Source organism: Poecilia formosa, unplaced genomic scaffold (genome assembly GCF_000485575.1).
Source record: "Poecilia formosa unplaced genomic scaffold, Poecilia_formosa-5.1.2 Scaffold2, whole genome shotgun sequence".
NCBI classification, from domain to species: domain Eukaryota; kingdom Metazoa; phylum Chordata; class Actinopteri; order Cyprinodontiformes; family Poeciliidae; genus Poecilia; species Poecilia formosa.
Window position 1 is genome coordinate 2,116,130 of NW_006799941.1, and position 22,538 is coordinate 2,138,667.

Here is a 22,538-nt window from a genome sequence, read left to right on the forward strand (position 1 = left end):
CTTTCATGCCTTGACTGACACCTATGAGCATTTAGGCAAATATTAAATGAGAACACTGCTTGTATTCAAATGTCCACCATCCATTTGTAAGGTAGGCATCAGAGATTTGGGTCTCATTCTTCTGCCTGAGGGAACAAAGGATAAAACTGAAACTAAGCAAGTTAGTGATTGATGTATCATTAAGTGGGTGTGGGTGGATTTCCATCTCTGACAGCTATTAGGGTGTGAATTTCTTTAACAACTGGAGATGTTCAAAAACAACAAATCAGGGCATGACTGGTGGATCAAAATGTTTTCTAACCAAGACTCTCCAGGGAACCTCTTTAGCCGTCACAGAGCGACTGAATTTATACTGAGATTAAATTACACAGAAAGACTCTTGTAAGTAATTGACCTTAGAATAAAAACGGGGGAAGACAGGACATCCTTTTTATTTCCACGTATTTTGACTACTTTGTGTCGGTTTACCACATAAAATCTACAATTTGATTGACACTTGACATGTTTTTATGCTTTTCATTTGGACCTTATATTCAGTGGTGAGATTCTCTTGGACTTATTTGAAGAGTCAAACCTGAAATATGAATGCATTTATTCTAAAGATTTATGGTCGGGGGGAAAAAGGCACTGCCCAACTGCGTTTTTCAAAATTTATTTTGTTATGACTAGATGTGAAATGACCCAGTGAGTCATCCGTCTTGGATCCTGACAGGGTGTTTGAATAGAAATTACATCTAGAGCTGGGCAGTGCTCATGTCTTTCGTGCAAAGCTGCTACATACCAGCAGAGCTTGTTTCACTGCTGTAGAAGCTGTTCGCCTCAACAAGGAATTTAATGTGCAGTCACATGGTTAAACCAGAAACATCTTTGTTTAAAAAAGAAATAATTGTGATTAACCTTGATATTTTGTGTTAAGTTTGAAGCTAGAAATAAACAAAAAAATCTAAATGTAATAAGAAAAGCTTTAAGTGATGTTACTGTTTCTGCAGGATGATTACAGGGTGTGCACTGAATACAACATCATCCAGCGGGACCAGACTCCTATCTGCCCTGTGGATGCCTCTGGCTGCTTCACTTCAGAGGTCACTGACTTTGCAGGACAGTATGTCAAAGTGAGTGGCACGTCATGCATTTACATGCAGATTAAATTCAGGGAAGTTTCACATTTTCTGCCCTAGGAACGCCTAATGTAATGTTTAACATAATGGTGTTAACATTTGCTTTAACTGGTAAAGCTAATTGCAGCTGTGCAGGGTTTGCATCTGATTTTTATTCTGAGCCTCATACGGACATTTGCGCCTTAAGGCACCTGCTGCAGTTGCAGTGTAGATGAAATATAAGGTAGTATTCACATAATTTAAACTTGGTGACTTCAGAACTTGATATACTGTACTTTTATTTAAAGTGATGTTATCAATTGTTCTCCATGTTTTTAGGTGTATCAGAAAGTTTTTAAATAAATGAAGAATATTTAAGTGATAAAAGAATTATCAAGCCTAAGGAAAAAACAACAATTTTATGAACATTATCTAAAAATGTGCGGTAGCATCTGATTGTGAATCATCTTAGAATCGTTTTTCCTCAGCTAAATTTTGATTGATCTGCAGGTGTGTTTGGTGTAGTGTTCAGGCTCCAAGATAGATTTATTTTCTATTGCCTGACTATCTGAACATGCTTATTAACATGCAAAGCGTCTTTGATAAAATTTTGAGCTTTTATTCTGACGCCTGGTATCCCTATGATGCTCCCAAATAATTCTCTTTGAACATTTTCCTGTTAGTTGCAAGACCTTTTAGATACGATTAAATATCTTTCAGCTTTTGTGTAAGATTAATATTTCACATCATTGCACCTCACCTTGAATATCTTCATGGTGGGGTTTACAGTCTTGAACACCTTATGAATTATTCAGTTCACACATCAACATCTAATCTTTTCATTATTTAGCTGGAAGAAAAACTGACTTAATTTTGGATAAACACCAATAACTAGCTCTGTTTTACCAGGAAATCATCCACCAGTTTCTGACATTGTCCTGAGTCACCCCACAGCATCTCAGTGAGATTAAGATCTGAGCATGTATTTTATGTATCTTCTATAATATAAGATAAAACAGGCGGCGGCAGCTCACAGGAGTTCCAGTGAAGATGTTTTGGGATTTTTAAGGTTTCTTTTAGTGTCTTGTGATCTGCTGTCGGTCAGACTTGCTAGGGACAGCCAAGCGAATGTCGTCCACTTGTTGACTTTTTTCCTGGCTGATAAAATTCTGCAATTGTTGTTGTTCTGAACAACTCAGAATCTAACAGGGCAAGCCTCCTCCAAAATACCACAGAACGACGTCTAATAACATGCATCTCATGTGATTTTCCTGCATGTGATTTTTTATTTTTGTTTGTTCTTTTTTCAGAATTAGGATCTGCAACACAAATCAAGTGCCTCTGTCCTGCAACTCCTGGAATCATCCCAGTTCCAACACAACTTAATAAAATACAGACACTTTGGAGCAGGGATGCATCCAGAAGTTGCAGGACAGATGCACTCAAGGACTTGGGTTTCTGACTCTTTTTTTTTTTTATATATTTTCATCCATTGTTGTCCTAATTTATTCCCCAACAGAGATAATAATTTATTAAATCACAAATACATTTTTGTTATCTTTTATTCAGTTTTAATTTAGTTTTAAACTGTGTGCATAAATTATTACTAGATCAAGCTGGGTAAACTTGGATTCTTAATGGATTTAATCGTAACAGGTGATGTGTAATGAGAGCCGCGGTAGCCTAAGGAAGTCAACACCGTTGATCAAGATGTGCTTAATTATTTGGTAGATTCTTTTCTTTTAGCAAAAGAAAATATAAAAAGAAAATCTAAAAAGCCTTAAAGTCTCTCGGAGGGATTGAGCACTCTTGAATTTGCTAAAACATTAAGGGCGTGATCAAGTAGAAATTCTTCTGAGAAAGCCAAAACCTCACTTTTACTTTCTTGAACATTTATGTTTGACGTTTATTTCCATTTTGGGATAACCAAGAGCACTAATTAAAACAATCCCCAAAAGGAAGCAAATAATGAATCACTGTAGAGTTCACAAAGCTTTTTCGCTTTAGACTATAAAAACAGGTTTAAAAACAGCTGTAATTTGCAGCAGAAGAGTAATCTTTTCATAGAAATCGTAACAAAATCTACTGTTCTCATCAAATACTGCCTCACCACAAAAAATGGATGATGCAGTGTTTGTGTGATACTGTATCCTGCATATACTGTATCACTGAGGTGGTAAAGAAGCGAGTCAAAGCAGAGTCATGCTCTTTGGAAATAAAAACTACAGATATTCAAGTGGTTGATTGTTTCTCATTGCAGCTCAAACCAAACATGACTGAAGACTCTCAACTTTCCAGATTTTTATATTCAGGAATGTTTAAAATAAATCATTTGTTTCAAACATTAATTTAGAAATGTTAACTATGAACCGGTTGTGCTTTGATGGAAGGATAATTAGTTGTTGCAACTACTACCGTGGGTATCCACGCTTCCATCACAACGTTTTTCAGTGAAATTTCTAATTATCACTCACAAATGCGACTACATTGTTGATCACAGCACAAGACAGTGTAACGCTCTGCTTTGAACTAGGTCACACTCTTTTTTATTTTTTTTTTATTTTTTTTTTAGATCAAAATTTGTGATACAATTAATATGCTTTCTGCAGTGTTAACGCGTTAAACTTTTTAGATTAATCGCATTTGTCAATGTTAACAACCCTAATAAAAACAAGGGGTGACTCTATATTTCAACTCTACAACAGAAAGTAAAGGAAATCTTTATGAAACAGATTGACACATTCTTGAAGAAGATGCTTACGGTTCTTTGTCTACCAGCACATCAACACATAGTTACGTCTTTGCATTTGGTCACACCCAACTTTGTTTGTGTCCTGAGTTGATAATGAGTTAAAAATAGCAGCTGTAAATGATGTGGTCACTATTTTACATGTTGGTGCAAAGCTCAGGGAGTGGACATCGTCACTAACAGTACAGCGACAGCTAATAAAGAGCATGGAGCAACAGCTCTCTGAAAGTCTGTCATAATCCACTTTTGAGATGTGTTAAAGCCGAGCGTAGTTTCATGGCTGTCTGAGACATTCTTTACCGCCGCATAAAAATCAAGAGGTGATCCGGGGGAGCTTCAGTCTCATCCTGGGCGACTCAAGAAAGCCAGAGCGTGGTTCGTTTTCCAGTTTCAGAAGGAAATCCGGTATCTTTCACAACATGCGGGCTTCATCTTATACCCAGAAGAGCTTGCAGGTCAGCAGCTCCGCCGGCAGAGTAAGAGTTCAGAGCCCGTCTCCGTCCCGGTGCCGCGGATCGTCGTACGACAGCCGCGGGCGCTCTGGTTACCGTGGCACTGCGGTTGAGGTCGGGACAGAGATACACCAGCACCATGCCAACGAGAAGGAGGAGATGCAGGAGCTCAACGTCAAGTTTGCAGGATACATCTCAAAGGTCCAGGCCCTGGAGCAGAGAAATGCCGCTCTGCAGGCGGAGCTGGCCACTCTGCAGGACCGCTACAAGGGAAGCCCGAGTGGCATCAGCGAAGAATACGAGCTCAAGTTCAAAGAGGTGCGGGATCTGATTGAAGCCCTTACCAACGAGAAGGGAGCAGCTGACATTGAACGAGGCTACATTGAGGAGGAGGTGGAAGTGTGGCGACTAAAGCTGGAGGAGGAGCTGGCGCTCAAAGAAGAAGCAGAGATGATTCTGACGGAGTTTCGTCAGGACGTTGACAGCGCCACGCTGCAGAAGGCCGAGCTGGAGAAGTGCATAGAACAACTAGTGGCAGAGATCGAGTTTCTCAAGAAGCTCCATGACGAAGAGGTGGCCGACCTCATGAAGCAGATCGAAGACGCAAAGATTACAGCCGAGATGGACGGCGACCGTCCTGACCTCGCTGCTTACCTGCGCAACATGCGCGCAGAAATAGAATCTGTCGCCGCCCGAAATGTCCAAGAAGCCGAGAAGTGGTACAAGAGCAAATTCGACACCCTGAAGGAGCACGCGGGCAAACACGAAGAGCACATGAAAGTCATGAAAGAAGAAATCACAACTTACCACAACCAGATATCAGACCTGCAGAACCAGATCGACAGCCTGCGAGCTCGCAATGCCGCCCTGGAGCAGCAGCTGGAGGAGATGGAGGACTCCCACATGGACAAGGTGGGAGGTCTGGAGAGCATCATTGCCCAGCTGGAGGCGCAGCTCTGTGAGACCAAACTGGAGATGACCAAGTACCTTCAAGACTACCAGGAACTGCTGCACATCAAGCTCAAGCTGGATGCAGAGATCGCCACCTACAGGAAGCTACTGGAAGGAGAAGAGCAGAGGCTGGGAATTGCTAAGGATGCCTAATCCACATGGAGAGCTGTGAAGAGTTGGTGCACAACATGAGCAGAGATCACCTTGTTTTAGAGACTTCAGAGGTCTTAAGCAAAGGACTTGATATTGTTTAACATTTTAATAGCACTGGTAGACAGCTTTCATTATTTAACTGAACACATAAAAGTCTAACTTACTGTTCCTGGTGGAAATTCAGTAACTGAAAAATAATACAAATACAAATGTAGCAGCGATGTGCATCTATGCATAGTCTCGGATGTATTTTGTGTTGAGACAAACAGCTCTTCTTCTGTGTAATTCATGTTTGACTCCATTAAGCATTAGTCCGCTGCCATCGCTACTGTCCTCCATCTTTCCTGAACATTTTCATATTCTTTTCAAAACTCATTTTTACTGTCTCTCCTTGTCTCATTTCATATCTGGGTTTGGCAGGTTTCATCTCTCCCTGCTCGTCTCCCCTCTCCTTTACTCCAGCTCCTGCAGTAGTCCTGCTAAATTTACCTCCCCCTTTTTTCCTGCCAAGTCAGCCCCGCTTGTCGTACCTCTGTCACTTCCCTATGCTACTGTCTCTCGCTCCGTGTCATCAGTCTGCTGCCTCCTGTCCAACTTTCCTTCACGGTAAAACTCCCGACTTGAAGCGAATGAAGAAGGCCACCCTTATTAATTCTGAATGTTTTGACAAGAAACAACTGTTAACCATTTAGAGTAATGCTTACCAGCTTTTACTAAATAAAGACTGAACTGAGTGCATACAAAACCATGCTGTTGTCTCTTTCCTCAAGCTTCCCTCTTAACACTTTTCTCTGGAAAAAACGTTTCTTAGAATATCAGGCCTTTCAGTGTATCTGATACTGTTTTAACATTGTTTAAATACCTTATTCCACATTGTTCATCCATTTGACATATTGCTGAGTTAGGGTTGGTTTCCACAAAATATTCTCATTAGGGATACAAACTGATGTGTGGTTTGGATCATCTTATTTAGATGAAAAGCAGAGTATTAACCGCTTTGAGATGCATTTATGAGCTTCCTGCGAATTGAACTGCGGTCGTGGTTGCAGGAAGCAGAGTGTGAGACGAGCTTCTTGGCTGATTGGATACATGACCAGAAACTGAATTGCATAACAAAATACACACTTCTTACTTTTATTGACATGTTGAGGCTTGATGTCATTTTAGTCATTTTTATATTTAAGGTTACATCTCATTTACATTTCGTTAAGTTCACCCAGTTAAAAATGCAAAAAGAAGAAAACTCAAAATAAAAACCTGAAATAGTTTTGCTTTGGGTTATGTATGTTATTTAATTAGAACTTTATTGTTTAAATGTTGTTTACAGTAAACTAGGTTGTTTCTTTCTTTGAAATGCTTTATTACAAAGCAGGTCATTTCAAATGTCTGATATGCAGATTTTTATTGCACCCCTTGTCAAAATAGACCCATTCAATAAATCAGGAAATTATAGAAAAAATAATTTATTTCGTTAGCTGAAATCAACATATGGATCACTTACACATAGTTTTGTTTTTAGCCTTTAGTTATGTTAATTATAATGTTTTTATGCATGCAGCAAATGAAAACAGAACAATTATGGTTAAAATATTTCATCAGACCAATAAAAAAAATTTTAAGACAGAAATGTGGGCTTAATGAAAAGTATATTTAATGTTTAAAGGTGATTTTTTTTTCAAAAGGTAGTTCTATGCTGATAAATGACCCTCATCAAAACCCCTATTGTAACAGATTGAATATAACTGTTTGTGTATGCAGCTGTAAAATGAACCTTTAATTGCACTAGCACACGCTCTCATTGAACAATTGAGAAAATTCAGATCATTAATTGGATCACAATGTAATTCCAAAAAACAAACTTATTTAAATTTGCTGCAGACAGAGTAATTATTTTAAGTTTTATTCTTGTTGATGGTGGCTTACAGCTAATTAATACCTAAAATGGGTACTCGGCACATTAAAAGAATACGTAAAGCCAATAAAAAATTAATTTGTAATACAGCATTCTTGTAGCCTACACGATCCTGCAAAATTCTGCAGATTCAATAGTTCTCCAGATTAGTCATCAATAAATAAGGAGGATAAAGGGCTCTGCATGGTCCACTCCCATAATCAGTTGTCATTGCTGTGACTACATGACCAAAATCTCTTTATTTTTGTTCTGCACCTCAGGTTGTCTGCTCCTTCTTGCCACAAAACCTGGTGCCTTTTTACTTCCCTGAGCTACTTCTCTGAGTATCTGTGCAAAGTAGGACTGATGGTCGTGTAGCACAGATGGACAGAACACCAGTTTTTCAGTCAGAGAGCAAATTTTAATTGTTCAAGGCTGTGAGGAAGTATGTACTGATATATTAAACTCCCCCTGCTCAGTTCTGGTCTGATGCAGCTGGAGAACGGCTTACCAACTTCCCCTTTCCTTCCATTCCCTTCTTTATTTTTTATTTTTTTCCCAATACAATCAAAAATAAAATTTTTCAGCCCGTCAATTATTGTTTTCTCTTCCTCCAAAGTTGTGAACTGTAATAGTGGTTCCTCTCTGCCATGATCTCTGTGTTTACTATGCTGTTGTAAATCACACATGACAAAACACCATGATGGCAGCAGGAGGGGGAACTCGATTTGGTGATCCTTGTGTACCGTGAAAGGCCTGCACCGACAGAACGACACAAAAACTTCAGAAAAAGACATTGAGTGTAACTTTATTCATCACAAAATGTAAATAAAAATGGAGTAACATCAGATTTTAGCAGTTTAGGCTTTCCTTTGTTGTCTTTGATAAAAGACCATTAGCCATTTCTCTAATTAGACTCTCTCATTTGTTTTGATTGTATTTACCCAGAATGCACTGCACCACAGTCTACTTCCTGCTTTTTGAGCGGTCTCTGGTCCGTTTTATATTCACATATACATTTGAACCGTGCCAGAGTTCACTTCAACTAATCAGAGGTTTGTAGGTGGACCAGAGTTTGTTTTTTCAGTCTGCTTTAGAGTTTGATTGCGCCTTCACACCTCGCCAATCAAATCAGACTTTCTAAACAGACAAGCTAGAGTTAAATTAAAGTGGACTAAATGGGGCTGGTGTGAATGCACCATAACATTTCAGTGACATTCTAGATGACTGCAATGTGTAAACTGCAATGGGATTTTATTTTGATCTTTACATTTGAAACTTTTACTGAAGTGAAACGTATCGGTGGAAAAGCTTGTGTGTTTTTCTTGATATATCCATGCAGCCAGTAGACTGAATTATACTTAACATGAGATAAAAAAAATAATCTTTTGGTGGCTTGTGTGAGTTTTAACTCTCAGCAAAGATCTGTTCATGTGTCCACCCATCAGACCTTCGTTGTTGCTACACCGCAGATGTGTGGCGGCATTCAACACAGTGGGATCTCTAACCTTAAAGGTATTGTTGTGTTTTGTTCTGCTGTAGGATGCTGACAAGAACATCATTAAATTGCTGAAGGAAAAGGGACGGCTGGTCAATGCCAGCACATTCAAACATAACTACCCTTTCTGCTGGAGGTGAGACATCTTTACTGTAAACCTCATTACTGTTCTTTGTGCTCGTCACCCTTTGAAAATGAAAGTTTATTTTTCTTCATGACCATTCTAGGAAAGGTCACAAATGATTCCTCCTCCAATACCTACATAAATATTCTCTGTTTAAAGACATTAAGGTCATTGTTTTGCACAGGAAAGCTTGGTTGCCATGACAGCTGGATAGTTTGACAGTTAACACGTCGCCAGTCTTATGGGCTCACCATTTATGCCTTCTCAGTAAAATGCTCATCATTCATCACATTCTTAAGTGTTAAACTTTTGCCCTTTTCCCCAGATGTAAAGATTTAACTTTAGAAATCAGATTCTTATCTAGAGCATTTTTAACATCTTTTTCCTTATGTCAGTGACGAGTCCTGATTATAACTTTGTTTAATGTGGCATCATTTCCGTCTTGATGTTTGAAATTGTGTTTCAGTTGCATATTTAAGTAACTTAAAACTTGTCTGTGCTTCAAAATAATTTCTTCAGATGTAATTAAAACCTATAAACCTTTGTCAACAACCAACCACAGTGTGAAAACTACCCACATTTAACACATTTAAATTGTAACAAAATAAAATTTATCAAGCTGAGGTAGCTAGAAATGTGTGTGGAGAGTGGAAGAAAAATTGAAAGCTAACAATTTCATTAAACCTTTATGAGCAGGGCCATTTTGGGCCCAAGGGTAAAACCCGTAACTGAATTTTAAAGGTGCCTCAAGTTTTTAAGTGAGTAGAAAAATATAGTAGTACTAAACTTTATGAAATGACTTGCATTTTTCAGGTCTGACACCCCCCTGATCTACAAAGCTGTCCCCAGCTGGTTTGTGCGAGTGGAGCACATGGTGGACAAACTGCTGGACTGCAACGGGAAATGCTACTGGTAAGCTGCAACCAACCGATATCTATATTGGAGTTAAGTGACCGTGAAGTGTCAACTATGGGCATTTCACCAAACAATTGGTCTTAAATGCTTTGAGTCAGGGCAAACGGCAGATGCAGTCTCAAAACAATTACATCTGCCGCTCAGCTGTGCTAGTTGATGGTCCATCTCTCCAGCTGCAGAGGTCTTTAAAGCATCCATGATGGATTTAAAATCCAAGTCTTTGCAGTGACTTTTCTGAATTTTCTGATATGAGAATAAAATTTCTCCTCAAGGTGTTTTTTTTTTTTTTTTTTAATGTAGAGAAAATTAGCATGTGGCTAAATCTGAAGCAGGATAAGCTTCAGCATGATGGCTTTTCTAAGTGGTATTACCCATGGTGCTCCCAGCGCTCTTTTCTGAGCCACAGTAGCTGCCTCTGGTAATGGGACTGTCAAACCAAGATGAATGACTTACCGCAAGGAAGGTGAAGACGCACACATGCAGAGACGGAGCCACACACACACACGCACACACACACTCTCCAGTCTGTGGTTCTTATCTAAAGGGTGTTGGTACTGCATACACCAAGCTGCCGAATTATTCAGTAACTTTTACTAAACCATACAGGTACATCTTAGAAAAATAGAATAAAGCGAAACCCAAATATTATATAATCATCTCACATAGTAGTATATTCCAAGCATTTGTTTCATGTAATTTTGGTCTCTGTGTCTAACAAATAAAGAAAACCTAAAATTCACCACTTCAGAGAATTAGAATACTTTGAAAAAGGTCATTTTTGGAAACTCATGGTGTCAAACCCTAATCAGCAAATTAACTCATCTCCATCTCCAGTAATTCATGGAAGAGGAACCCAACCAAGTACTGACGGCAGAGAACAATACGTTTCTGAAACCTGACATTTGCGCTTAAAACATTGATTTTTGATTGGTCTGATGTGATATTCTAATATTGTGAGACACTGAATTTTGGGTTTCCTTTACCTGTAAGCCATAACCATTAAAATTGCAAAAAAGAAATAAGCTTGGAATATTTTACTCTGTGTAATAAATTTATAAAATGACTGGCTGTAAGATTGGATGTAAAAACAAAAATAAAACATACAATAAAAAAAGTTATCTTTTAATATATATATTTAATTTTGTTTTTACATTTCCACAAACATAAATCCTCAGCACTGCCAAATGTAGTCTACATTAGCTCATGACAAATCCTTGAACCACTTCAGAAAATTTATTACAAAAGACCCGTTGGAGTGCTCTAAAAGGGATTTGTTCCTTTTATCCGTTTACTCAGAAGTTTCATTCAATACTCAGGCTGAATCTCTCCAGGTACCTGCCTGTCAGAATAAATTAATGACTGAATTATTGAGCGCCTAAAGGGAGACGACATTTTCTGAGCCAGAAGGTGAATTGAACATCTCGTCTTTAAAGTGATTTCTCCACATTTATAATACATAAAGTTAACAAAATACATAAAAGTGATAGTTAAGAAAGCATAAAGGATACTGTTGAGAAAGTGTCTGTCTGGACTGGTTTTGTTCATGATTCTTACTGATTTTATATAACTCTATTAAACCATGATCTTTTTTTCAGATAAGAGTTTCAACCCAGATTTTCTTCTGTTTTTTTTTTCGGAATAAAAATGTTTATCCAGAAAATAAATATGTTATCATTATTTCAGGAAAAAGAAAACTTAATGAATCCAGGTGGGAAACACAGACTCTAAAAGAATCAAACTTATTTTTAAATATATTTTTTGTGGTAGGAAAAGTTATTCCATTAGACCAAGAACAGCCAGCAAGTCCAGCACCTTTATTCCACAGCTCATAAGGTTTCTCAGGTCCTAATAACACTCATCTAAACATAAGAAACCGGTTTATTTTAACATTTTTAACTGAGCACTGATCACTTTTTTACCTATAGCAATTTAGAATTGTGTTTAGCTCTTTATTTTCTATTTTTTATTCCTTTTGTTGTTTTGTTATTTTTTCCCCACCATCTTCTCAATTTTTGTGTTTTTGGTCAAGAATTAAGAAAACCTAGTCTTGAAATTCAGTAAATGTATCCCCCTGTTGAACAGATTTGATTTGTTTCCATTACTTTTGTTTTATGTTCCCACATATTTGATGTAAGAAATAGGCATAAACCTTCAACATGGAGTCATAGTTTTCATTACATGTTGGAAAATTTGTTTTTAATCGGAATTATAACTAAAGCAGGAAGTAGATTAAAATGTTAAGCAATTTTAGACATTTTACTCTTTTAAAAATATTCCTTTTTTTCCACAGTAACCAAAACCTTTATTTAATTCACTCTTTTAGATATGAACGTTAGTCAGACAAGGTGTGATAACTTGTCAGTATTTCTAAGCATTGTTTTGCTTTCTTGGTGTATCTTTAGTATAATTTATTTTCAACTATAGTACCTCTGTTGGTAAAAAGATTAGTTACAGCTAATCTTTTAACTAGCTGTTAAAAGATTAGTTACCTAATCTTTTAACTAGCTGTTAAAAGATTAGTTACAGCTAATCTTTTAACTAGTTTAATTAGCAGTTAATTAACTTGGCTTTAAAAACAGCTGATTCTGCTAGGGATGCACAAAACTAATGTCAAATTTCTTCATAACATTTGCTCTCTAAGACGATAACAGCACTCAAACAATTCAAATTTGCCGTTGTGCTGTGCTGCAGGCATCATTGTCACTGTCAAATAAAAACAACACCTTTTATATCGCTGAGTTATTTTAACTGAATGGCTGATTTCCAATATTAAATTTTACAGATAATATCGTCTGATACCAATACTGTGCTGATAATATCTTCTGCAGTTTAAGGTGTTTTGAAACTTGAAACCACCAGTCTGCTCTTGCTTAACAATCATGAATCAAATTTTTACCGACCAGCTCTGCCTCCCTGCTGTGATAAATATTCATGACTGGAGACAGATTCACCTTGCTCCTTTTTATTTTTATTTTTTTAAATGTAGTCATCGTAATTTTGTCCAACAAATCACTTTCAGCCTTTTTGAATGATAGAAGCCTCTAGGTCCTCAATAACCCTCCTCGTGTCTCGCGGACGGGCCTGAATGTTGTAAGTTCTTGATTTAGCTCAAACTGGGAGAAGGAGGGTAAAGGATGGAGGCACGGTGGTGAGCAGCACTGGCAGAAAAAAAAAAAAATCATTAAATTGATATATTATGGGCCTAAATAGAAATGCCTTGTACAAATGGGAATTGATGAACTCTTTGCTTAGCGCGTGGATCCTGGCGACAATTTATACTCCCCACTGCACTGTTCTCGTGAGCAGAATGGCCTGGCACAGCAAGAAAGAAAAGGGCGGCAAAAAAGGAGGAGGTGACGGGGAGATGGTAGATTAAATCCAGAAATCAACCCAAGTAAACAGGAAAAAGAAAAAAAGCAACACACAAAGATGAGGATGCCTTGGAGGAATGTCCACCTTTACTGCTAAAGTTTGCAAAGAAAGCAAACGAAGGACGGAGAACAGTTCGTTGTTTTTAGACGTAGAGTGCTGATGACTTTTTATGTGTTGCAGGTAAGCTACTGAATGCTAACTAAGCCACTGACGTCACATAAATAAATTAAAAAAAAAAGATTTATCCTTTTAAGCACAACAGTATTTCTTTTGGGTTCTGAATAAAATAAGTATTTTTATTTTTATTCGTCTTCAGCTGAATACATTATGATCTCTGTGTTTCTGCAGGGTCCCAGAGTTTGTGCGTGAGAAGCGTTTTGGGAACTGGCTCAGAGATGCACGCGACTGGGCAATTTCGAGAAACCGCTACTGGGGCACGCCGATCCCTCTGTGGGTCAGCGATGACTTTGAGGAGGTCAGGAAAACACAAAACACCCACAGAAAAATCCACTTTTTGTGCTTTAGTAGACTCTTTATTGCTTCTAATGTCTCGGTGCAATTTGTCTGTCTTCACTAAATACCAAGATAGCTTTTCTTTTCAAAGGAAGGCTGATTGTAGTGTTTGCGGCACTCCAAGTTCAATCAAGGTTCAGCTTGAGAGGGCTCAATTGAAAAGTTGAACTTTGCTACTCTGAGTTTTATTTATCATAAAGAATGATTTTTGCGGGGGGGGAGTTGCACAAGAACCCAGTTGTTTTCATAAATCTGCAATGTAAAAATTGATCCTTCTGACCCGTTTTTAAAAGCTCATGATTTGAGCAGTTCTGGCTCCTTTCTGGTTGCGGATGCCGGTGTGGGAGAAACTTTCTGGCACAGCAGAATGATGGTGACCACGGCGTCGAAACAGAAACATGCAGCGTGACTCTGCTGCAGTCAGTCTCCTCCCTTCAGGCACCATCATGCAGTGCCTCCATAAACTAAACGCATGAATGATTCATTAATGTAAACATCAAATAAATATGAATCAAAATGTGTTTAGTTTCACTTGAGTTAATGCAGCTTCAAAGGTGTTCAAGACAAACAGCTGTTGGGGGTTTTAATGGCGAGAAGATGGGAGAGGAGGAGGAGGGGGCAGAATAAATTAACCGGTTTAGAAAATGAGGAAAAGTAATGCATGTGGAGAGGAAACGGGGAGGAATGTAAAATGAGAAGGATGCCAAACTTTAATTGTTGCTTCTGTCGTGAATATTTGCTGCTAAACTTGGCTGACTGTGTGAATTAGACTGAACTGAATAGAGATGTCAGAACTGGGTTATTTGAGCATTTGAAAAATGAAGCGGCGGTCCCCTGGCTGAAAGAGGGACAGCAAGCGACCTGTTTGCTGGAAATAGCTTTCTGACTGTTTCCAGAACATTCACACTCCCTGGTGCCACCCTCACACACTCCTTAGCAGCAAACCACTCGCTTTCATCCCAACCTGCGAGGATCTGCAAGTCTGCGTTTTTCTGATTGCTGTTGAATGCTTCCTCCTCTCAGCATCCTTTTTGTCGGATTTCTCTCTGAGCTTTTGGTTTCCGGGTATTTTTTTAATTTTTTTAACTGTGTCTAATTTTTACATGGTGGGGCACCAGGCAGTATGTGGGCCACGTTACCTGGTGCTGTGGTAAAACTAGAGCAGAGCCTACAGGTTACCTCTCTGGAGAGACCAGATAACACACTTTGTCTTACTGTGTAAGGTGAAGTTACTCAGGAGAAGGCCTACTTTAAACTTCTGTGTCTAAACACCAGCACACACTGTCTGCTTTCAGAAATCAAGAAGGTTTTCTGCAAGTCCAACTGTGTGCGCTTGATAGTACAACCTGTGTCTCACTGTACAATATGAGAATCAGAGTTTAGAGGATGAAGAAAAAGTTTATAGTTTCTTTATTTCTTCCTTCATTTCCTTACCCAGTGACTGGACCAGAAGTTGTGCTGAAGTCTGAGTAGCATTGACACAAATTAAGTGGTAGAACTCAATTAAATTTTTTTTAGATTTAATTGCAGGATCTGTAATTAATTACTCAAAATAAAAATAATTTTAATCAAAAAGTATATATTGGCAAAATAAGTAATGTTTTCAATTTGAATTCCCTTATTGCTGCTAAATTATTAAATATACAGATGAACAGATGAGCCTAACAACATGAATATTTATTGTTTTTAGTCTACTGTTCAGGTCATTTAGCCATCAGATTGGTGTGAAATGCTTTTATACCCTTTAAACTTCCAGGTGTTTCCCTGATCATTTATGGACACTTGTGATGAACTAAAGTTAAGTGCATTTTGCTATTTAAGCAGAAAATTTTTCGTCTTGTAGGAAATGGTAACAAGAATGCCCTTATTCCAAACATCGAAAACATTCAATTTAAAAAAGAAACACTTGAAATATTTTATTATTAGCCCCTGAAGTAGGAGATTTGAATTGCAAGAGCAGAAAGTGGACAACACATAAGAGCAGCAGAAATGAAAAACAATGCGATAAAAACAGTACAGCATAAAAGTACACTATACAACCAATGAAGAAATATAAATACAAAGAAACAAATGTGTATTTGAAAATATAGATGAGTTTTATCACTAATAAATGGAATCTGCTTTAAATTTTTGGAGTTGCAATAAACTACTAAGGTGAATTATGAATGAGCAGCACATACTAAGAAAGTTCCGGTTAGTTTTGAATGGTTTTGCACATGCATACATTTATTCAGTGTTTTTCTGGATTTACCAGGTGGTCTGTGTAGGGTCCATGGCTGAACTGGAGGAGGTGACTGGAGTCAAAGTTACAGATTTGCATCGGGAAAAGTAAGTTGCATCTACAACTCAGATAATCCATTAAGACAGGAGTCTGCAACTCCCGTCCTCCAGTGCCCCTGGCCTGTAACTATTGGTTGCATCCGCTCTCCAACACACCTGAGTCAAATAAATTGTTAATGACTTGGCATTTGCAGAACTTACTGATTTGCCAAGGAGGTAATTCAACCCTTCGACTCAAGTGCGCTGAAGGGTTGGAGTTGCAGATCGCAGCACTGTGATATTTTAAACGTCTGTTAAAAATGCTAAAAAACACAAGACGGCGATAAATCATTTCAATGCGATGTTTTACCGGAGGAAGAAGAGTAAATTGAAGAATCAGATTTTTTCTCAATGTGAATTCAGGATGATTCAATTTTAACACGCTGCGGCCTAAAACTAGTGAGTCAGTTTGTTTTTTTTATTTTAATTTTTTTTAATCTTTAATATAACAAACCATCTTTTAATGTTCATCCAATTCTTTATGGTAAGACTAATAAAAAAATATCCCAATGAATAGTTTTAAAGGTCCTGGTGTTTTTAAGACTGAATAAAAACATAAGTCAAACTTTTGGAGCTACTGAACTTTATGATTTTTTTCCCTTCCTTCTTTCTTAACTTTCTCTGTCCAGCATTGACAGCCTGACAATCCCGTCACGGTGCGGTAAAGGCGTCCTGCGGAGGATTACGGAGGTGTTTGACTGCTGGTTCGAGAGTGGCAGCATGCCATACGCCCAGGTTCACTACCCGTTCGAGAACAGGAAGGAGTTTGAGGACACCTTCCCAGCAGACTTCATCGCCGAGGGCATTGACCAGACCAGAGGATGGTATGCTGAGGATGAATGGAGCTGTTCAGTCGGGTTAGGCTGAGACTGAGAGACAGAGGAGAGACGGAGGATAGGAGGAGAGTGAATGATTGACAGAGGAGAAGATGAGAACCAAAGATCTCAGTCATACTGACCTTGTTTTCTGTCTCTGTAGGTTCTACACCCTGCTGGTGCTCTCCACAGCGCTGTTTGGGAAACCGCCCTTCAAGAACGTCATTGTTAACGGGCTCGTACTCGCTAGGTCAGTCCACTGACTCACAACAACTTGAAACAACCGGCCAATTATCTGTCAAATTATCTGAAAACATTAAAAACAGAGTCACTAATTCCTCAGTATTCTGTGTTTTGCAGCGTATTCCTTGTACTTGCCAAGTTTTTATGATTCTGCCCTAGTTTTCCTACATCGCAGAAATCAGTGAGCCCTAATTCTGAGGATGCAAATTAAATTTCAAACATCAAAAATGAAAAGAAATTATATCTGAAATTACTCATGCAGCAGCACTAATTGGCACAACTTGGCAAAAGGGAATCTTTCCCAAAGTAGTAAGATTTATTACTACTGCTAGATGTGTGTGAAAATATTCACAGTATTTCAGGAGGATGAAGGTTCTTTAACATTAACATGTTGAACTAGGAAGATGAAGTGTTGTCTGATGGGATTCAGCATTAAGCTGTTCAGGGTCATTGCCTCCCTGTGTTACATAATGACTACACCTCATCATATAATTTAGAATATTTGCTTGGCTATATATGTACTGTTAAAAATTGAATATGGTTTCATGAGCACTTAATGTTAACATTAAGTGCTTAATGTCGTGGAAGAGGCTGATAAAATGGGTTGTTTTTGGTTGTTCTGTGCCATTTTGAACTGCTGCTAGTGATCACAGCCTCATCAGCACATTAAAACAACCAAAAGCGTCTTTATTCCCACCTTACTTTGTTTTTGTTCCTTTTTAGAATTTGTTTATTGAGCCGCAGCGTCTAGGCTCGAAGCTTCTCTGCATCCTGGCTGCTTCGTCTCAGTCTTGAGGTTTATATGTAGCTGTGTGCACACAGGCCCGCTGACCTGGAAGAACTTGATTAATTTGAATACCAACTTCATGGTTTCCAACATGCTCTGTTGTGCACGCATACATGTGTGTGTGTGTATGTGCATTAATGCCTGCCTGTTTTCTTCCTGCAGCGATGGGCAGAAGATGAGCAAGCGTAAGAAGAACTACCCAGATCCAGGAGTGATTGTGCAGAACTATGGAGCCGATGCCCTCAGGTCAGCTTGGTGCTTGAATATTGGCGCATGCAAGGTCTGAGGCTACCTTGTGTTATTTGCTATGACGACTTCAGAATGTTAAAATCACTAAAAACACTATGTTTAAAACTCTTACTTGGATGTCTGCGTGTCCGGGTGGAATATTTGCACACTCATGCATGCTGTAGATGCGAATCCAAACACTTGTCCCCCTTTATACATCCTCTCATTTGCCCTGAGCAGTAAGACTGCTACGGCCATATGGTGTTATGAATAAATCACTCTGCAGTTGGACCATATGCTCATATATAGACCATAAATGAGCAAACTACTAAATTAAAGAGAAGAAACCAGCAGTCTGATTCTATTCCAGGCTTCACCTTCTTTTTATTTTTGATGAAAAACTACTTAAAGTACTATGAACCGTCACACTTGAAGCTGGTTCAACATTAAATATATTCACCTTTTTTTAATCTCATTAAATTATATCAAAATATTCATTTGTCATTTATTTTTTGTTTATACGTTCCTTCTTAGTTATTATTTCAGCTGATTATATGTATTTTGTATGTTTTTGTATTTGGGTTTTATTTCCTCCTTCCATTTTCTCAGCCCTTATTTCCCCAGATGTATTAATTTCATTGTCTCCTATTTTACATTGCTTATGTTTTTGCATTCTAATTATTCATCTTTCATAACAATAAATGACACAGTTTGAGCTAATTTGCTCAAAGTAGTCCTCCACCTCCCCTACATCTGCTTCGGCTACTAGGCAAGCTAATAAACCAAGGCCTGTGTTCGCTGTATGTTACAATTACATTGCCAGTGAAAAGCTAAAAACTGGTGTTTTATTAATGAGTGTTAACTCTTAAAATATCACGGGTTATATTTCAGAATAATAACCAGTATGCATTTTTTCCCCTGCTTGCTCCGTCAGTCTGAGCCCGCAGAATCACTGACGTTCTGTCTGTGTGCAGGCTGTACCTCATCAACTCCCCTGTGGTGAGAGCGGAGAACCTGCGATTCAAAGAGGAGGGCGTGCGAGACGTGCTGAAGGATGTCTTCTTGCCGTGGTACAATGCCTATCGCTTCCTGGTGCAAAACGTACAAAGATTACAAAAGGTATGTTATTTTTTTCCTAATTTTTCCTTCTCGCATTGTTTTCGATTAATTGTCTCTCTGATTGTGTTGATGCATACATAAAATTTTTCACAATTTAATTGTGTTAATTTGCTATTAAAATATGAATTGAAATTGTATTGAGAATCACCAAGCTGAGAGAACTCAATCAGTGTGTCAAACTTGGTTCAGTAGATTAAAATTTTTGTATCTGTTGTTTTGGTTCCCATTGGCTGATTCGTTTTAAAATTTTTCATCCATCCTCTTCCCAATCTTGCACCTGTTTCCCAATCATCCATCCATCTGCTTATTGTTCATTAGTTTATTCTTCCTTCCATCTCTTTGCTTTATTTCTACCCATCTTCAAACTTGAGGCAACTGCAGAAATATCTGTCACATTTACATTTTGGGAATCCATCTCTTTGTCCTTTAAATTGAGCTCATGAAGGACTGGAAATGTTTTGACATGAAACATGTTGCAGCCCTGTTGGAACTGGATCTTCAGTTAGGTTGCACTATCCTAATTATATCAAGAGTGCTAAGGAATTTCCAAATTCTAACATTGTTCTTGTGATGACAGGTTGTGATTTCCAAATGTTTACCTAACCAACCTTGTCAGTGTCTGTGTGAAAAAAATCAACACTTATTAATCTGATGAAGCACAGAAGCACTCCCTCTATGTGACACAGCAGGTGTTGACTAATGAAAAAGTTTCCTCAGACATACTTATTGCTGTTGGGACTCATGAGGTATCCATCCCCCAAATTAATATTTAAATATCTTTGTTGGATTACCTGTAACCTGAATGTCTTTCATTAAACAGCAAACCCTGTCCACTGTAGATTGAATACAACACGTAATGGAGATAGTTACAAAACCTATGTGTCCATCTTTTCTTGCTTTCTTGTTTTCTTGTTGAATTTGCATGCCTCTTTCTTCACATGCGTCAGATCAACTGCAAGCTGAGAATAAAATAAATTTCTGGTGGCATAACCGGAAAATGAGTTTTTTTTTACTTTATCAGTGTACATCTTTCAGAGTACAAACTTCAGTCCAACTTGCATTGCTTATTGCAGGTCCAAACTGAAACTGTTTGTATTCATGCGTTAGGAGGAGGAGATTCAGTTCCTGTACAACGAAAACACAGTGAAGCAGAGTGACAACATCATGGACAAGTGGATCCAGTCCTTCACACAGTCTCTCATCCAATTCTTTAAAGCTGAGATGGACGGTAAGTCAGATTTTCCATCTTTATATAATTTTATTCTTGAATAAAAACCTAACTTTTGGTGAGTTGACAACTCGTGGCGTTCCTCTGAAGTGTAAATAAGTAAGCGGTTGCCTCTGGTTGCAGCGTACCGCTTGTACACGGTGGTCCCTCGCCTGGTCAAGTTTGTGGACATGCTCACCAACTGGTACGTCAGGACCAACAGGCGCCGCCTGAAGGTGAGAATCCAGCTCTGAAGTTAAAAGATCTCGACTCAAAAACTAATGTTGTGCTTGAAATACTTTGTACCTGATGAATTTGTAATTCAAGGACATCGATATTAACATGTTCTGCAGGGCTACGGTAGGAAACATTTGGCCAGTGGAAGAAAATAAACTTAAACCTGTGATTCAAATATCATCGGTTGTGATTAGGGGGATAATGGTGTTGATTCTTGTGTGATAATCGTCATATTTCTGGTTCTCTAAGGGGGAGAAAACAAAAATCATTGATGTGTTTGTGAACTTTGTAGGGCGAGAGTGGCACTGAGGACTGCCTGTGGGCGCTGGAAACACTCTTCAGCGTTCTGTTCTCCATGTGCAGGTTGATGGTGAGTCATTTGGTTTCTATATAAAAGCAATTCAGACCAAGAAAGAAAGAAAGAAAGAAAGGTGATTGCAGGGAGAAATTTTAATGTTTGAAGGGTTTTCTTTTATGTTGGAAACCAAAAGGAAAATCTGCAATGGATAAAGTGTGTGTGTGATTTTTGTATGGTTATGCATAATGGATGAATATATATTTTTTAACACGCAAAGTGTTTGCATGTGGGCTATCAGGCAAGCTAAAAGCCAGTCAGCCTAACTCAAATCAATACAGATCAGCTCAGAGCTTACAAATTAATTAGCCGTGGTTTAAATGGAGGAGAATCACATTAGAGGATCGCTCACAATAGCTCAGTTTTGTTTGAACATTTGCTCCAAAGGATTGAAAAAAAAAAAAAAAAAACGGACTGCAGAAAGAACTTGGTTCAGACTTTCAGACCTTTTATCTCAGCGAGTGTAAATTAACCACAGTGCAGACAATTTAATCATTTCTCCATCTATTCCTCCTCATGCTCATGTCTGCTTGCTTTCATCCCTCTTCTTCCTCAGGCCCCCTTCACACCCTTCATCACAGAAATGATGTACCAAAATCTGCGTCACCTCATTGACCCTGCCTCTGTTGAAGAAAAGGACTCCAACAGCATCCACTATCTCATGCTGCCACAAGTCAGGTCAGCCAAATTCATTTAGTAAAGCATCAGGCCAGAGTTTTCCCTGCAGTCAAGCTTTTCTTAGAACTATTGGTGAAACAAGAAATCGCTGTAAGAAAAGATGTTGATCTTGAGCTGATGTTTCATTCGTCTTAACCCAGTACTGGGTAACGTCTCATGAAGTGAATGCATAATTAAACTCCTACTTTGAATCTATTAAGGAGGACAATCAGTATTTCAGTTCATTGTAATAGAAAAATTAGAAAAATTAGAAAAAAATAATAGTTTCTTGCTTTAAGCAATAATAGCTTGACAAAAATGTAATTCAAACATCAGAGTTTCTAGGAAACATTTGTATTATAAACATAAAATCTCTGAATCAAATTTATTTTAGCTACTTTCCACAAAACTGGACAAGAATCAATTTATTTTGCTTCCACCTACAGCGAACAGGATTGTTGAATGTAAAATAAAGAAAGAAAGAAAGAAAGAAAGAAACTCACTGTTGGAGAACTGTAGCAAAAACAGGTCACCAAATCTCCAAATCTCTTTTATGTCTCACCATCACAAATGTAGACGTGTAGAGTTTACTCGTGCTTTACCTGGAATAATGTGATTTGATTTGATGAGCTTTTTCAGCAATAAAAACCACAGCTGGGTCTCGTTTCTCATGCCCACTGTTAAGTATGTATCTGTGATGCTGTGGGCTCATTTCTCTTACCCAGGCCTTGGGAAACGTGTTGCTTCATGACCTAATTGAAATTCCATAACATTTTGAAAAGCAGCATTTTGAGAGACAAAATGAGATGATGATCCGAAACATGAAACAACTCAGAAATAGTTTACCACACGCAGC

The 22,538-nt window shown here is 38.3% G+C and overlaps 2 protein-coding genes across 2 annotated transcripts in view; both read left to right on the forward strand.

The window, feature by feature from the left end:
• The window catches only part of iars1 (isoleucyl-tRNA synthetase 1), a 49,384-nt gene that overhangs the window by 10,395 nt on the left and 16,451 nt on the right, over nucleotides 1-22,538 (forward strand). The window contains exons 11-23 of the mRNA XM_007549261.2: nucleotides 990-1,112; nucleotides 8,836-8,927; nucleotides 9,729-9,827; nucleotides 13,551-13,677; nucleotides 15,970-16,043; nucleotides 16,664-16,858; nucleotides 17,013-17,099; nucleotides 18,042-18,125; nucleotides 19,082-19,226; nucleotides 20,334-20,454; nucleotides 20,578-20,669; nucleotides 20,963-21,040; nucleotides 21,582-21,703. Coding sequence (XP_007549323.1) covers nucleotides 990-1,112; nucleotides 8,836-8,927; nucleotides 9,729-9,827; nucleotides 13,551-13,677; nucleotides 15,970-16,043; nucleotides 16,664-16,858; nucleotides 17,013-17,099; nucleotides 18,042-18,125; nucleotides 19,082-19,226; nucleotides 20,334-20,454; nucleotides 20,578-20,669; nucleotides 20,963-21,040; nucleotides 21,582-21,703 — 1,439 coding nt within the window. The remainder of the gene's footprint in view (nucleotides 1-989; nucleotides 1,113-8,835; nucleotides 8,928-9,728; nucleotides 9,828-13,550; nucleotides 13,678-15,969; nucleotides 16,044-16,663; nucleotides 16,859-17,012; nucleotides 17,100-18,041; nucleotides 18,126-19,081; nucleotides 19,227-20,333; nucleotides 20,455-20,577; nucleotides 20,670-20,962; nucleotides 21,041-21,581; nucleotides 21,704-22,538) is intronic.
• Nucleotides 4,151-6,539, forward strand: LOC103136137 (desmin). The gene has a single exon (XM_007549249.2). The coding sequence runs from the start codon at nucleotides 4,266-4,268 to the stop codon at nucleotides 5,400-5,402; it is 1,137 nt and encodes a 378-aa protein (XP_007549311.1). The 5' UTR covers nucleotides 4,151-4,265; the 3' UTR covers nucleotides 5,403-6,539.

Excerpts from the sequence above, each read along its gene's own strand:
- LOC103136137 (XM_007549249.2), top strand. The coding sequence starts at position 4,266 with ATGCGGGCTTCATCTTATACCCAGAAGAGCTTGCAGGTCAGCAGCTCC.